At 45.0% G+C, this 12,939-nt stretch overlaps 1 protein-coding gene across 5 annotated transcripts; it reads left to right on the forward strand.

The window, feature by feature from the left end:
- Nucleotides 1-12: 12 nt before the first annotated feature.
- Nucleotides 13-6,798, forward strand: AHSP (alpha hemoglobin stabilizing protein). Of its 5 annotated transcripts, none has more exons than XM_028497993.2 (5): nt 13-182; nt 807-1,035; nt 5,778-5,922; nt 6,130-6,208; nt 6,452-6,798. In XM_028497993.2, the coding sequence occupies exons 4-5, from the start codon at nt 6,134-6,136 to the stop codon at nt 6,653-6,655; spliced, it is 279 nt and encodes a 92-aa protein (XP_028353794.1). In that variant the 5' UTR covers nt 13-182; nt 807-1,035; nt 5,778-5,922; nt 6,130-6,133; the 3' UTR covers nt 6,656-6,798. The 5 variants fall into 5 exon arrangements, with proteins under 5 accessions (XP_028353794.1, XP_028353795.1, XP_028353793.1 ...); XM_028497992.2 differs by having other exon boundaries at nt 14-182; nt 5,778-5,926; XM_028497994.2 differs by lacking the exon at nt 5,778-5,922.
- Nucleotides 6,799-12,939: the final 6,141 nt, after the last annotated feature.

The raw sequence follows: 12,939 nt of genomic DNA on the forward strand, positions 1-12,939 counted from the left end.
GCATTATTCCTTCGCGAAAGGGCCTCCTGCCTCCGCGTACTCTTTGAGCCAGCCCAGGAGCCAGATGGTTCCTTCCCGACCTCCCGGCCCCGCCTCGACCCCTCGGGGCTGGTCCCGGTCCTGGTTCTTTGTAGCATCTTGTCTGGGGTCGCGGGAGCCCTTTGGCCCTCCAAGCCCTGAAGGTACCTGCTTTGCTGTGACCCACGACTTACAGTTATGGGGAGAAGGGAAGAGGGCGTCCCTAGGGAATCGTGTTGAGACCCGGTGCGGCCACAGAATTTTTCGCTGTGTGGCTTTGGGCAACTCAGTGTCCCTCTCTGGTCCTCGGGTGGCTTCTTTGCTGTGAGGCCAGGGCCTGTATTTTACTCCTATTCTAAACCCGGTACCCAACACATAGTAGGTGCGTAAAAGAGATAATATTTATGAATGAATGCATGCATGATGACAAGTTGGACCAGATGATCCCCGAGGCCCTGTAAAGCTTCTCTTTTTGTTGGTTTGTGGTTTTTTTGGTTTTTGTTTTCCTTTTGGGCGTCTCTGGCCCCCCACTAGAAATTTTCTGCCCTTCAGCCTTTCCCGACTGGAAGAGTATTATTTCTGAAAGGATCCTAAGAACATCTGAGGAACAAGAAAATCAAGGGATTGTAGTGAATAGTGTCAGCAAATAGGAGAAATAGGCAAGAAGTTCTTCTGTGTTTATTGGGGGAGAGGGTCTATGAAATTGGGCGGAAAGTCTAAAGACAGCGTTTCCCTCCAAACTCACCTCTTTTTCTCTTTCCCTCTCTCCCTTTCTCCTTCCCATCTAGTGCAACGTACTGCCTTCAAAATAGAAATTTGCTAAAAGCGTCCTCCTTTCTTCAGAAAATAAAATATCCTGGTTCCTTAGCCCAGCATTCTTGGATCCTCACAGTTTGATTCCCTGCTTGAAACTTCTGATTCTCGCAAACTGTCATCTTTCTCTTGGACCTCAGCCTGGAACGCTCTTTCACCTCACCTCACCTTACCTAAAACCTAGACAGAGTCTCTGAGGCTGAGGTAGACCCAGGGCAGTTGATTTTTTGTTTGTTTGTTTGGTTCCTGTGAGAGTGAAAAATTGAAGGGATACAAACGTGTCATATTTTAAATGTTAGCTTCTGTGGGTATATTGAACTGAGACTAACCTCCAGGAATGAATTCCACCAGAGGGCCTTAGTTTGGATGCAGGTTCTGTCACTTAGTACCTGTGAGACCTTGGGCAAGTTTCTCACCACTCTGTCCTTCAGTTTCCTCACCTGTAAAAGGGGAATAATACTAGTACCTACCATATAGGGTTGGGATGAGGATTAAATGAGTCATATGTGTAAAGCTCTGAAACTAAGTTTGGTACGTAGTACATGCTATTTAAGTGTTAACCATTATTTGGAGTTAATGTCAAGTATTCAAATGTGAAGCCCTTTGCTTCATATGGCCCTCATGACCAGCACTACTCTATGACATATTGTCCAAACCAGGATTTTTTTTTGGCTGCGCGGCGCGGCTTGCGGGATCTGAGTTCCCAGACCAGGGATTGATTGAACCCGGCGCCATGGCAGTGAAAGCACCGAGTCCTAACCACTGGATCGCCAGGGAATTCCCCAAACCAGGATTTTTGAGAGAGTCTTTAAAGGAGGCACCATTAATAATCACATCAGGCTAACAGACTGGAGCCATCCTGGGCAAACTGAGAAATACGGTCACACTATTTACCAACCCTCTAGGCTTTACTGACCATCTTTGTCCACATTGACCTCTCCCTGCTCAGAGACCATGGCAACGCTTGTTCACTGTAGAACTTATTTAACGCTTAGCATATGCTTTCTGGAGCCAGTTTGTACTTGCTTTTATTAGGTATCTAAGTCCTGTCTTCCCAAGTGGACTGTAAGTACCTGATGAGGACTCATACACTTCTTTGCAACCCCAGTGTCCAGATCAGTGGCTTGACAAAGAGATGAGGGATGCTTCCTCTTCCCCTACCCCGTGAGACTTCTTGGCAGCCTGCATTCAGCAGTATAGTAAGCACTGGGCAGAACACTCCAAGCTGCTCATCTCCTTGACTTTGTCCTCACTGATCTCCCCACTCCCACAACTACCCGCTTATGGTCTACTCCCTACACAGTTTAAAACTCCCCAGCTCAAAACCTTTCAGCAGCTTCCTGTTACTTTTATGGAAGAGGATTGCAATATTCTCCTCCAAACCCTTCAATGACTTTCCTTCATATTTGAAAATAAAACATGAACTTCTTGTCATGGCCCGTGAAGCTCTGTAGATTGGGCCCTGCTCCGTCTTTCAGACTTCACCTCTTACGGTTCATCGTCTCACTCCCCCCACTAGAACATAAGCTCCCAGAGAAGAGGAACTTTGTCTTTGGCACTGATGCATTCCCAGGGCCTGGCACAAGGCAGGTGCCAAATACCTATTTGTGGAATGAATGAATTTATTTTCTCAATAACCCTCATAGGTATTATTTCATTCCTCCTTTAAACAAAGAAACTGGGGTCTGCATGTGTGAAGTGACTTCATCAAGGTGACAGAGCTGAAAAGTGGCAAAAGCATTCATTCTCCTATTCATTCAACAGATATTTAGTGAGAAGCTGCTGCTCTTCTAGGCCCTGAGGCAGGTGTCCAATTTGAGGCTAATGGTTTCAGAACCATACCATCTTGTTTCTTTCTTTTTTATTTTGTATTCTTGTTAAGTATTTTTAAAAATAATGGAAAGATACATTCTCGCTGTAAAATAATTCAAACAATAATATAGATGGAGAAGGTCAAATTCTCCCTTGACATTTATCCCTCTTTCCATTTTTCAACAAATACCAGTCAATGCCCAGAAGTAAACATTGTTCACCATGAGAGAGAGAGAGACAGAGACAGAGACGGAGAGACAGAGAGAGAAATATGATTTTACATTTAATCCCCTCTCCTGTACTCGCAGCCTGAGGTAGCCTGCTCTAATTATAGTTCATTTAACATTGTCTTTGAGATCTTTTCCTATCAGCACATATGTAGCTACCTCATTTATTTTAATAGTTGCATGTCATGCCATGGTGTGAATGTGCCATAGTTTCTATAAAGATTCCCCATATTGCTTTTTTCATTATTACAAATAGGTATGATAAATTCCTTGTACAGGCCTTTCTGTACATTGAATATGAATATTTCTTTAAAATGAGTCCAAAGCAGAATTGTTGGGCTGAAGGGTATGTGTATTTTAATTTGAACAAGTATTGTCAAACCGTCCCTCTAAAAAGCTTTACCAATTTACACTCCTACTAACAGTATATAAGAATGCTTGTCGGGCTTCCCTGGTGGCGCAGTGGTTGAGAGTCCGCCTGCCGAGGCAGGGGACACGGGTTCGTGCCCCGGTCCGGGAAGATCCCACACGCCGCCGAGCGGCTGGTTCCGTGAGCCATGGCCGCTGAGCCTGCGCGTCCGGAGCCTGCGCGTCCGGAGCCTGCGCGTCTGGAGCCTGTGCTCCGCAACGGGAGAGGCCACAACAGTGAGAGGCCTGCGTACCGCAAAAAAAAAAAAAAAAAAAAAAAAAAAAAAAAGAAAAAAAAAAAAGAATGCTTGTCATAGTCAAGATATGTATTCCCATTATCTAAAAAAGTTCTCTTGGGCACCTGTGCATTTTAATGTCCACTCTTGTATTCTGATTGCAGATAACCCCTGATGTGCTTTCTGTCACTATAGATTATTTTTGCTTATTCTAGAATTTCATAGAAATGGAATTATAATGTATATGGTCTTTCATGCTTGGCTTCTTTTGCTCAGCATAATGATTTTGAGATTCTTCCATGTTGTCATGAGTACCATTAGTCTGTTTCTTTTTATTGCTGAGTAGTATTCCATTGTATGAATATACCACAGTTTGTATATGCACTCACTGCTTATTGGACATTTGGGTTGTTTCCAGTTTTGGGTTATTGTGAATAAAGCTGCTATGAACATTTGCATTTGCATGTAAGTAATTTTGTAGACGTGTATGGGCTCCACCTAGGAGTGGAATTGCCAGGTCATGTGGTAAGTGTATGTTGAACTTTATGAGAAATTGCCAAATTGTTTTTTCAGACATTTCATTTTACCTTCCCACTGGCAGTGTATGAAATTTCTAGTTGTCCTATATCCTTACCAACACTTAGTCAGTCTTTTTAACTTGCAGTCACTGTAGTGGGTATGTAGTGGTATCACATTATAGCTTTCATCTGCATTTTCCTGATGAGTAATAATGTTGAACATCTCTTCATGTGCTTATTGGCTATTTGTATATCTTCTTTGTGAAGTGCCAGTTCCAATCTTTTGACCATGTAAAAAAACTGGGTTGTCTTATTATTGAACTATTAAGAGTTTGTTTTAAATTCTGTATACATTTTTTTGGTCAGGTCGTATTGCAATTATTTCTCCTAGTGGTAACAAATACTTTCTACCCTAAATACATGAAAACACGTTTACACAAAAATCTGTACACAAATATTTATAGCAGCTCTATTCATACTTGCCAATAACTGCAAACTATCCAGATGTCCTCCAGTGGGTCAATGAATAAACAAACTGTAGTGCATCCATACGATGCAATGGAAAGGAACAACTCACTGCTACTTGAAACAACTTGGATGGAGCTTAAGGGCATTATTCTGAGTGAAAGAAGCCAGTCTCAAAGGTTAGATGTTTTATGACTCCATCATAGGACATCCTCAAAAACACTGAACTGTAGTGACGGGGAACAGATCAGTGGTTGGCAGGATTTAGGGATGAGAGTGGGGTAGCACGAAGGAGTTTTGAGGCAATGGAAATGTTCTGTATCCTGATTGTGGTAGTAGTTACATGAATCTACGTATTAAAATCCAAACATCGTACACCAAAAGGACGTTAATTTGCTGTGTATTAATTAAGATAATGCTATAAACAAAAAAGCAGAGCAACAAGCCATGAGTGTATAGGTGCCTATGAAAACTGGTTTTTGAATGGAGGAAGATGTGACAGGAAATACACACATCTTGAGTGCTGGTTACTTTGTCGGGGGAGGGAGCAAAAATGATCCACTTTTCAGTGTGAATTTTTATAATGTTTCACTTATTTCAGTTATTATATGGTGATTTTGAAATTTGAAAAAATCTATTAAAAATGGAAAACATTAGGAAAATATTTTTAAAAAAGAAAAAAAGTATTTTTGCTTTGTTAAGTACCCGATGATATGTTGGAGAATAAGACACGTGTCTCCATTCCTGTGGAACTCAACCTAGTAGAGTCCAGTCCCCTCCATCTTACAGAAGGCTTATCTGTAAAATATGACTATTATTGGAATTTGCCTAACAAGAGTTTTCATAAGAATAAATACTTATTTATTTATTTATTTTGGCCACACCATGTGGCTTGCAGGATCTCAGTTTCCTGACCAGGGATTGAACCCGGGTCATGGCAGTGAAAGCCCTCAATCCTAACCACTAGGCCACCAGGGAACTCCCAAGAATAAATACCTTAATACTTGCTTGAAACAGTGCCTGGCACAAATGATGACTGTAATGTTAGCTGCTATTAATATATCACCTATGAATTGGGAGAATAATTGCCACCACTTGTCAGGATGATTTTAAAAGTGCCTTTCTCGTAACAGGGCATCTAACAGTTACTGTTAGTTTCGTTAGCATTTGGAGCCTGGATTCTGGGATGTCGGGGAGAGGGCATGGCTCTATCCCTGGTTTGGTTTTCTGGGTCTCCCCACTTATCTGTTCTCTTGGCTTTGCTATCTCTCTAATTTCAGGGAAGCCTCTCCCTCCTTCTCCTCCCCTGGTTGACCTATCACCCTCCCTCAGGACCTAAATGCAGGGCGTTTCCCTCTTTGGCTGACACTGGACTCCTTGTCTACATCTAGCTTGGCACAGAGGGACATCCAGACCCTGAAAAGTGTAGGTGAGACGTCTAGACGTAGCACTGTTGGACCTGACAGTGAGCCAACCTGGGGGAAATGGGATCTCAGAGCAGGGCAGGGTTTGAAAGGTGGTGGAGGGGAGGTGACCCTGCAGGGCCCCAGGGATGCTTCAGGGGAGTGAGGAGATTGGGGGAAATACCCTGGGAGAAAAAGATACTTAAATTCCATCTCTTTCTCTAATCAGGCAGATGGCCCTTCTTCAAACCAATAAGGATCTCATTGCTACAGGAATAAAGGAATTTAACATTCTGCTAAATCAGCAGGTAAGTCTGGTGCTCTGTTTCATAGGACAGGCCTGGAGCGTTGGGAGGTGGGCGAGGACAGAGAAGGGAGAATAATGTGGAGCTGGGAGGGTAATGGTTGAGTTGATGGAAACAACCAGAGACAGGTAATACAAATCAGAGAAAAGAGGATGTCAGAGTTTGTGGTTATTCCTGAATCACATGGCCGAGCGTGGTCTCCCTTGCCAAATCCTGACCTCCCCCATCCCAATCCGCTCCCCCCAGGTCTTTTCTGATCCTGCTGTCCCTGAAGAAGCCATGGTGACTGTGGTGAATGACTGGATGAACTTCTACATCAACTATTATAGGCAGCAGATGGTGGGAGAGCAGCAAGAGCAGGACAAGGCTGTGCAGGAACTTCGGCAAGAGCTGGATACTCTGTCTGTCTCCTTCCTGGACAAATATAGGAACTTCCTGAAGTCCTTGTGAGCGCCGGATCACAGGCTGCCTTCCTCCTAGCCGGGAGACCCAGGCTTGTCTGAGACCCTTAACTGCCGCCTCTGTGTTCTTCAAGGCCTCAGGCTCTGCTCCTTCATGGTGTTACTGCACCCTGACACCTCAATAAAGACCAGTACTTGTGTTGATGGTTTTCCTGGCTCTGTGGCTCTTCTTTGGTTTCCATCGCTGCCTCGTGGAGACAGTTGGTCCTTTTGCCCTCACCCTGCTTCCTAGATATGATCTTGGAGATCTAATGCCTTAGAGCAGAGGTTTGCAGCCTTAAGTCACCGCTGGGCAGCACTAAAATAGCCCTAAGGAGGGGCCAGCCGGCAGAGCCTAAAGAATAAGTGCTGAGGGACGGGGGAAGGGCTCGTAGACAAAACGGGGGAGATAGAGGCTCTCCAGAAACTGTGGCCCTATGACATGCTGTCTAGAAGACAGTTGTTGAAATCTCCCAGTCTTGTTTATCCTTCACTAGGTGGGATCAAGAGTCCTCCCGCCTCAATTTTCCAATCCCCTGCCCTTGGCCCCAGCTTGAACAACGTTATAGGCTCTTCTAACTCTAAAGGCGACCACAGAACACCTCCTGGGAGTACCGCTTGATTTACAGTTGGAAGGGGTCTTGGGAACTATTCAGCACACCCCTTATTTTTCAGACGGGATAACCTTGGGCTCTATCACCCCTCAGCCCCAGATCCCAGGCTTGGGAAGCGAAGATTCCTGCCAGCCGTCCCTGCCGCCCCAACTTTCTCCTGTCACTCCCCGGACTAGACCCCCTTTCACCACGACCTCCAGACCCTAGGCCTCCTTATTTGAGAGCTTTAGGGTAGAACAAGGGCCGGGCCAGGCGCTCGAGCTTTTAAAAAGCGAAATGAAGGTATTAGGGAGAATGAGGAAGGGTCCGCTGGCTGGAAGACCCTTACCTAAAACCCCGGGGCGCGGGGCAGGAAGGGCGGGGCTCGGGGACAGGGCGCACCAATCAGATGCGGTGCGCCGTGCTCGGCGCGCGCCGGGGGAGGGAATGGGGAGTTCTCCTAGTGACTCTACCGCGTTGGAGAGAGGATAGAGAAGGGGTGTTTTCTCATTCCAACCTACAGCGAGCCTTCCTTTCGGATCTGTGCACTCCCACCTCCGACTTTTGGTTTTGGGGGCCTCTGTAGTCCAGTTCAAGGTCCAAAGGGAATGAGCTAGGTAACCCCAGCCATCCTTTCAAACTTGGGGTATGTGGAGGCCCCAGACCTTGCAAGAGAGTAGCGGCCTCCAGGTAACTAGGTAATGAGCTCCTCTACGGTGTGACTGGTGGCCCGGGCTGAGGCCAAGACCTTCCCACGGCGCCCATCAGAAAGTCTCAGCCCGTTAATGGGGACCCAGGGCCTGCTCAGGGGGGATAGTAGTCAATACCGTCACCTGTGCGAAAAGACCCGGACTGCTGCGCGTGGGTAGAGAGAGAGACAGAGGTACCACATGAAAAAAATATTAGATTAACCCCATTGCTGTTGGAAGCATAGCTGAAAAGTATGGTCAGAAGCCACTTCTTTCCTGTCTTTTTTATCCCCTGCTGCCCCCAAGAGCAACGATTAATTTAAAGGCAAAGATGGAGTCCCTGTAAACTCACCTGTCCTCATTTACACCTTCCTTTTCTTTTCCAGTGCAGCAATTAAAAGTAAGTATAAAGCATGGCGATTTGGAGTTGCCTTGTGTGTGTCGGAGTCACTGGTAAATTGTTGGCTGAGAGCAGTTCCTCCCTTGCACTGTGAAAACACACAGTGCTTAAAGAGATTAGACCGAGAAATAATTTAATATCTTTTCTCTTAAAAAAAAAAAAAAAGAAGAAGAAGAAGAAGAAGAAGCCATTTTGGCTCCATTAATGAAGGTAAACTTTCTATAAATTTGGAACTATCTAGCCTTGAAGCTGTAAGCCAACCATTTCTCAACGTCTAAATTCCATTCCGACCATTCCATTAACTGTATGAAATTGAGAAGTTGCAAAACATTTTTTAGGCCAGAAATCTGTTAAATTGCATTGCATGTTCTTGAATTCCTACCATCCAAGCATCTGGCAGTAAATCTACAAAGAAGTAAAATTTGGAATATTTTGATTTTTCAGAGTTAGTGGTATGAATTATCTGGATCTGATGGTCCATAATAATACAATTAAAATTACTGGGCCAGTGAGTACCCCAAATCCATTACTGTTCCCACAGAAAAATTAACCAGAATCAGCTGGAAGGATAATGTTCCTTTTACTTTGACAGCAGTACTTGAATTAATACTAGAAATAAGATTGTAAACAAAAGGTGAAATATTACAGCCATAACCCTGCCCTTATCCTCACCCTGACATTGACTCTGCACCTAGAGCTGTGAACTTGAACCTCACCTTTAATCTCACCCTGACTCTGACGCTTATCCACTCTCACTTGACCTTGATTCTGACCGTGACAAACACCCTTACCCTCCCACTGTCCCTGACCTTCACACTGACATTATCTCTCATTCTTACTCTCACACTGATCCTGATGCTGAACTAGACCCTGAACTTGATCTGACCCTACTTTTCACCCTGACCCTGATTCTGACTTCTACTCTGACCCTGACTGACAGACATATCCTGTCCTAGACACTGACTCTGACGTTGACTTTGACCCTGATACACATAAGCACCCTGCCCCTAAACCTGACTCTGACCCTCATGTCTGACTTATATTCTGACCCTTAACCTCACATAGTACATAACTCTGAACCTCACCCTGACCCTGAAAGTTATAAGGACTCTCACCCTGACCCTCACCCTGAGTCTGCTCTTGATGCTAATCCTGACTGATTCTTAACCTCGCCCTGACCCTGAACTACTTACTCACACTGATCCTGACTATTACACTGGCATGACACTCAACCTGACACTGACCCCAGTTGTGACTGCATTATGGCCCTGCCCTACTCTGATGTTGATCCTACCCTGACCCTCACCACATCCCCGATTTTCACACTGGCATTGAATCTCTGTCACCCTGACCCTTACCTGACATTCACACTGAACTTGACTGTCACACTCATCCTCACCTGACCCTGACGTTGACCCTCAGTTTGACCTAAACACTGATTATAACCATCACTCTGACCCTGAAGTGTATACTCACTCTCACCTTGACTCTGAGTCTCACTCTCATTCTGACACCACCTCTATTCAATGCCTGAATCTCACCTTGTTACTCACTCTTACCTTGTGTCTGACTGTGACACTCACCCTGACTTTGATCCCGATACTCACTTAACACTCTATCTCATTCTCACCCTGACTCTGATTCCGTACCTGACCCTGACTCTCACTCTCACCTTTACCTTCAATTTCATCTTTACCCTGACCCTGCCCCTAACATTGATGCTAACCCTACACCAGCACTCAACTTGACCCTCACCCTGGCCCTGAATCTCAGCCTCACCACGACTCTCATCATGACCATGAACTTGACCCTTACCTGACCCTGACCCTGACTCTTATACTCACTCTCCATTTACCCTGACTTGACCATTACCTTCTCCCTGAGCCTGACCTCACTCTGACTCTTCAATGACCCTTACACATACCTTCACTATGCCCTTGACACTGTCTTGAATTTGAAACTTATGCTTAACCTGAACCAGACGATCACCCTGACACTACCCTTCCCTCACCCTGGCCCGGGTTGGCACCCCACCCTGATCCTGACCCTGATCCTGGTGCTGAAACTGACCTTGACCTCTTCCTGATCATGACTCTGAACAATTTGCCTCACACCCTTGACTGTTCTTCCTGACTCTGACACTAACCCCCGTTCTGACCCTCACAATGACACTCAATCTGACCTTAAGCGTGACCCTTACCTTCATCAAGACCCAGAAATTAGCATGGGCCTCACCCTGAACCTGACACTGATCTTTACCTTTAAATTTACCTGATTCTGACCTCTCTTCCTTTGCCTCCTGACCCTGACTGTGACCCTGACCCTGATCCTGAACCAAACCCTCACTCTACAATGAATCTCATCGTTATCTTGACCTTCACCTAATGTTTACCCTGACCCTGAGACTCACAGCCACCCTAATCTTGACCATGACCCTTACCCTTAGCTCTATTCTAACACTACCCAGACCCTGATAATCATCAAGACCAAGATATCCCTCAGCAGGTGAATGGATAAATAAACTATTATATCCATACAATGGAATATTGTTTGGTGGTTTAAAGAAAATGAGCTGTCAAACCATGAAAATACATGGCAGAACCTTAAATATGTATTGCTAAGTGAAAGAAGCCAATCTGAAAAGGCTACATACTGCATGAGTCTAATTATGTGACATTCTGGGAAAGGTAAAACTATAGAGACAGTAAAAAGGTCCGCGGTTGTCAGGAAGGAAAGGAGAGTCAAAGAGGGTTAACTAGGCGAAGCACAGGGGATATTTTTTTAGAGTGATAAACCTATTCTGTATGCTACCGTTATGATGAAGACATTATGCATTTTTTGAAAATTCATAGAACTTTGCAGCATGAAGAGGGAAACTTAAGTACGCAAACTTAAAGGAAAATAATTTGGCTATGTTTGAAGGATCCCAGGAGGGAATGCAGAATGTGACATGAGAGTCAAACTATTACAAATGTACAAGACAACCTCACTGTAGGGATGGGGGAATGAAATGTACTAACCTAAGTGACTTTGGAAATGATGGCATTGATAAGGCTAAGCCAGAAATAACTGCACACAAACACTGTGCTCTAGTTGATAAAGTTATTTCTCACAGATGTACTAGTTAATAATTCTGATACTGCTGTACATGCACGTTAGAATTGAACAATGAAGTAAATAGATTGTGGATGATGGGAGCTGGGTTTCTCAATGTTGGAGTGGGAATTTAGGGGTAAGCACGGGGGGAAGGTTAGAATAATCTATGTAGTAATGGATTAGAGTTAGAAATATCAGCGGGGATAGACTTGTAGGAGTGATATCAGCATAGGGCCAGTGGGGTAAGTTGCTCCTCTTTTCCCTCCCACTTTTTAAACAACTAATTAGACATCAATAACTGAACAAAAGTGCTTCTGCACATTGCATCAAGGAAGCCAGGAGGTTTCTAGCCCACCTGTGTACCTGAAAATAAACAAACAGGACCTCAGTAAGGGCTGTAGATCCAAGGGAGTCAGCAAACCTGCTCCACCCCCACTAGTCACAGCGGGGCAGGGGATGGAGGGGAGGAGAGCCTGGAGATTGCCAAACTGGGAAGAGACCAAGAGACCCTCTAGAGAGAGAGAATTTGTGGAAGTCCAGCCTGCCTGAGGGGAATTCTAGCATGCCATTGGAACAAGGTGAGGATGAGTTTGGAGGCAAGAGGGAGAAACTCGCCAAGGTGGCCCATCTCCCCAGGGTGACACTGACAAGGGACTGAGCTTTTGGCAGCAGTGGTGGTGACTCCTCCAACAGAGGAGGTGGAAAGCCATGAGTTGGTGGAAAGCGGAAGTGATGAGTGACTGGCCCACTATCCCAGTCATGCGTATTTCAACTGGAGAAACCCATTTCTCTCCAGCAGCAACCAGATTCCTGAGGAGGGACCTCCATGACTGAGGGGAGAGAGGAAAAAGGGAAGGAAACAGATAAGAATATCAAGGGGCATTAAAGGTTCGTTTCCTGCTATCTGCTTCAGGACTTCAGCAGGAAGTCTGCCCACAAACCTGCTGGAGAACCTCACTCGAGGAAACACCCACCAACCGTGGGCACTCCAAGAACCCCACGTGCTAAGCCCATACCTCCTTCTACTCTGCTGTCGCCTCCCAAGTGCATCTGCCAGAGTGAGCCCTAGTTGACACAGAGGGTGCTCAGATAACAGGCCAAGGTTTGGGCGGTGGTGGGGGCGGGGGGGCCAGGAAGAAAATACAAACTTGAGCTATAGCACCACCTTCTGGAGTACAAAAGGAAGGATTCTAATAGCCGGCCTGGTGAATTGTAAGAGCCAAAGAAGACATAAAAGCTTACTTAGTTAAGGTTTCTGCTACTTCTAATGTGAAAGCAGAAGTGTATACCTATAAACACTATTTAAAAATCAAGGAAATATGATGGACCTAGAGATTATCATACTAAGTGAAGTAAGTCAGACAGAGAAAGACAAATATTATGATATCACTTATATGTGGAATCTAAAAAATAGTACAAGTGAACTTATTTACAAAACAGAAACAGACTCACAGACATAGAAAACAAACTTATGGTTACCCAAGGGGAAGCAGGGGGAGGGATAAATTGGGAGTAT

This window comes from Physeter macrocephalus, chromosome 14, assembly GCF_002837175.3.
Source record: "Physeter macrocephalus isolate SW-GA chromosome 14, ASM283717v5, whole genome shotgun sequence".
NCBI classification, from domain to species: domain Eukaryota; kingdom Metazoa; phylum Chordata; class Mammalia; order Artiodactyla; family Physeteridae; genus Physeter; species Physeter macrocephalus.